This window comes from Primulina huaijiensis, unplaced genomic scaffold, assembly GCF_012295235.1.
Source record: "Primulina huaijiensis isolate GDHJ02 unplaced genomic scaffold, ASM1229523v2 scaffold207760, whole genome shotgun sequence".
Classification (NCBI taxonomy): Eukaryota; Viridiplantae; Streptophyta; class Magnoliopsida; order Lamiales; family Gesneriaceae; genus Primulina; species Primulina huaijiensis.
Window position 1 is genome coordinate 677 of NW_027354991.1, and position 2,907 is coordinate 3,583.

The following is a 2,907-nucleotide window of genomic DNA, read 5'->3' on the forward strand; positions in this document are numbered from 1 at the left end:
AGTGTGGAGAAGTCGGGATCCCAAATACAGATCAAGAAGAGTCGATCTTTGGGATATCGGCCACCAATGTCCTAAGGCGGAAAATCGAGTGAGTCGATCAACCCGTCAAGAACTGAAACCAGTTGAGCAAGGAGCAACACGAGGCTTGGTAATTTGATGAATGTGGTGGCCTATACTCTCGTTTACTAACTTACTTTTTAGTAATGTTACCCAGAACACCATCTAACCATCCAATTATATATATATATATCACATTTTTCTTTTACATTTTATTTTATCTTTTACAATTTCAATTTAATAAATTCATAAATTTCCTTTTATTTTTTTTAAAAAATTAATATTCCAATTTCAAATTTTAATAATTTTCAATTTAAAATTTATTTAAAAAATCACTCAATTCTCAAATTTGTCTATGAAACAGACATGCAATTAGTTTTAGTTATTTATGGAATCAGGTAGTTTCGGCCGATTGGAGACGTATGTTCGTCCAGATATCAGGAAAATTTTGATTGAATCATTTAAGTTCGAAATCTGTCACATTAATACTGGATAATTTGCGCAAACAAACCTTTACAATTTTTTTTTACAAGAAAAAAAGACATCACTCTTACCTTATTTTTCACAAAAACTGCACGTCTTCCCACACGTTGGATCATGCGTTTTTTGGTTGTACTTTGGTTCGATCCATAACAAAATCTTTTCTCAGATAATTGCTCCAAGTGATGTTGTATCTGTGTGTGTGTATATATATCCTTTACTCCATCCAAGGATAATGTTGTAAAAAACACACAAGAAATCAAAGGACCAAATAAACAAAAAAATGTGCTAAAACAAAAGAAGAGTGGACACAAATACTTGTCTTATCCAATCCAAATCGAAAACAAAGAACCGCAATTCAACATCCTTTCATCATTCCTCTCTTCAATCCTAGAACATGGCTGCATTCACACTTCTCAAGCCCTGCATCCATAACAATTCTCTGCAAATAGCAATACCACATTTACATCCGTTTTCAAAACCCGTAAGGATATTGTAACATAACATTGTTGTCCCATTTCTTATATCTTGTAATTCCTTTTATTTGAATTTGATGAGTACATTTCGGCTGTTTCTTGATACAGCTGAGGCAATGCTCGAGTTCGAGGTTCGGTAATGGTGGGCATCAGGTAACTAAAACCCCTTCAGTGGATTAGTAGCATTTTTCTTGCTTGATTTATCTTGAAATAACAGCATGTGTCCACAGTCCCAAGTCTCCATCTGTCTAAATTTTTACAGTCGAATATACTGTAATTACAGAATAAAGTATACTTTCATCTTGTACATTTGAGAAATTAACAAAGGATGTGATACTAAATTGTTGGATTAGGACAAGATGGCAAATTTGTTGGATTATCTAGTAAAGTGAAACCCCAGCTTTGGGTTAATTTCTTGATTTTCTAATAGGTTGGAGGTGGCAAAAGCAATAGGGTGTCAAGAATTAGAGTGAATGCTATAACAGATTGGCCATTAATGGCAGTCATGGTTGAACACATGGAAGGACAAAGAGACCTCATCACACACAAATCAATTTGGCACCTCAGTGATCATACCATAAAGAATGTCTGTAAGTATTAACAAACAAATTAATTATATAGTACATGCTAGTTACATGACATTATAGATCACATACGTGCTAAAAACTCGATTTTTCATGAGAATGTGATGCATGGTTCATAAGTTAGCCGACGAAGCCTGCGATTCGGCTACTTTAAGCAAGTTAAGAATCAAGTCCTGATTTGAATTTTAAGTATGGCGGATTCCGAGTGAATCTTGACATCCAACGGAGGATCTCGGACTTTCCCAACCTCTAGTATTATCACACGATCTCTCTTTGATATATAGATATGTTCTACATCATGTTCACATGTTGGGGATGTTGTTTCTATGGCGCCACAAAGGTATGTTATTTTTCTTTCCTCTTTTGTTATAAAGTTTGGCTGATATTTCTGTGTTTCATCAAGTCGAGTTCCCCCTCAAAATTGTGGTTTAGGATCCATATTATGATTCAGAAGCCTACAGGAAAGATGGAGGAGATGGTACAGGACATTGGGTCTATGAGAAGGTACTAATACCATTTTTAATCAAATTTTAAATTATAGAGTTGCTATTTATTAAGTGAGATATATATAATGTTTTTATTCACAAAATACAGTGAATTTGTAAAAATAGTAAACAACATGGATTAATGTGGATGTTGCAGCAAGAAGACATAGAAGAAAGAGCGAGGGCGGAGCTGTGGCGCGAGGAGTTGATTGAAGAGATCGAGCAGAAAGTTGGGGGCTTGAGAGAGTTGGAAGAAGCGGGCAAGAAAGAGGAGGAGCTCGTTAAATGATATATCCATTATAATGTTGTAAATTTCTTTATTTATATTTACTTGACGATTCTTAAATTAATTTTAAATTATATATTATTTATCGAAGTATACTAGACCTAAGATTGATTAAGCATTAGTCAGAATCGAAAATTTGAATACCATATAAGTGATGTGTTTTCACATTTTTGTTCCATACACTAGTTTTTAATTTTCAGCTATTTTAGCACAGATACTGATGTGTATCGGAAAATATCGTTGCGCCATCGGAAATGGTTGACATGATATCGAAAAATACTGACGTGGCGAAAATTGCTGATGTATCAGATGCCACATTAGCGATCAAATAAAAATAGTCGAAAATTAAAATTTAATACAATCAAACTTACAACTTAATGGACAAAAACCCGAAATTGGTCAAATTAATTGAACAAAAAAATGGTTTTCCCTTGCTTCTACAGTTTATCTATATGCGTGGGTTGAGAATTTAGCAAAACGGTTCCAGAAAGATGGTGCCACCTAGGGTATAAACGAACCAAATTTGCTAAAAAATTTAA

General features: G+C 34.1%; 1 protein-coding gene across 1 annotated transcript; it reads left to right on the forward strand.

Annotated features, from left to right (window-relative positions):
• The first annotated feature begins 788 nt into the window (after positions 1-788).
• Positions 789-2,453, forward strand: LOC140966710 (photosynthetic NDH subunit of subcomplex B 4, chloroplastic-like). Its single transcript, XM_073426960.1, has 6 exons — positions 789-1,021; positions 1,122-1,166; positions 1,444-1,603; positions 1,882-1,937; positions 2,030-2,101; positions 2,240-2,453. The coding sequence occupies exons 1-6, from the start codon at positions 935-937 to the stop codon at positions 2,369-2,371; spliced, it is 552 nt and encodes a 183-aa protein (XP_073283061.1). The 5' UTR covers positions 789-934; the 3' UTR covers positions 2,372-2,453.
• The last annotated feature ends 454 nt before the right edge of the window (positions 2,454-2,907 follow it).

Excerpts from the sequence above, each read along its gene's own strand:
- LOC140966710 (XM_073426960.1), top strand. The coding sequence starts at position 935 with ATGGCTGCATTCACACTTCTCAAGCCCTGCATCCATAACAATTCTCTG. Across the intron at positions 1,022-1,121 it reads TACATCCGTTTTCAAAACCC|CTGAGGCAATGCTCGAGTTC; the intron begins GTAAGGATATTG and ends TTCTTGATACAG. Across the intron at positions 1,167-1,443 it reads TCGGTAATGGTGGGCATCAG|GTTGGAGGTGGCAAAAGCAA; the intron begins GTAACTAAAACC and ends ATTTTCTAATAG.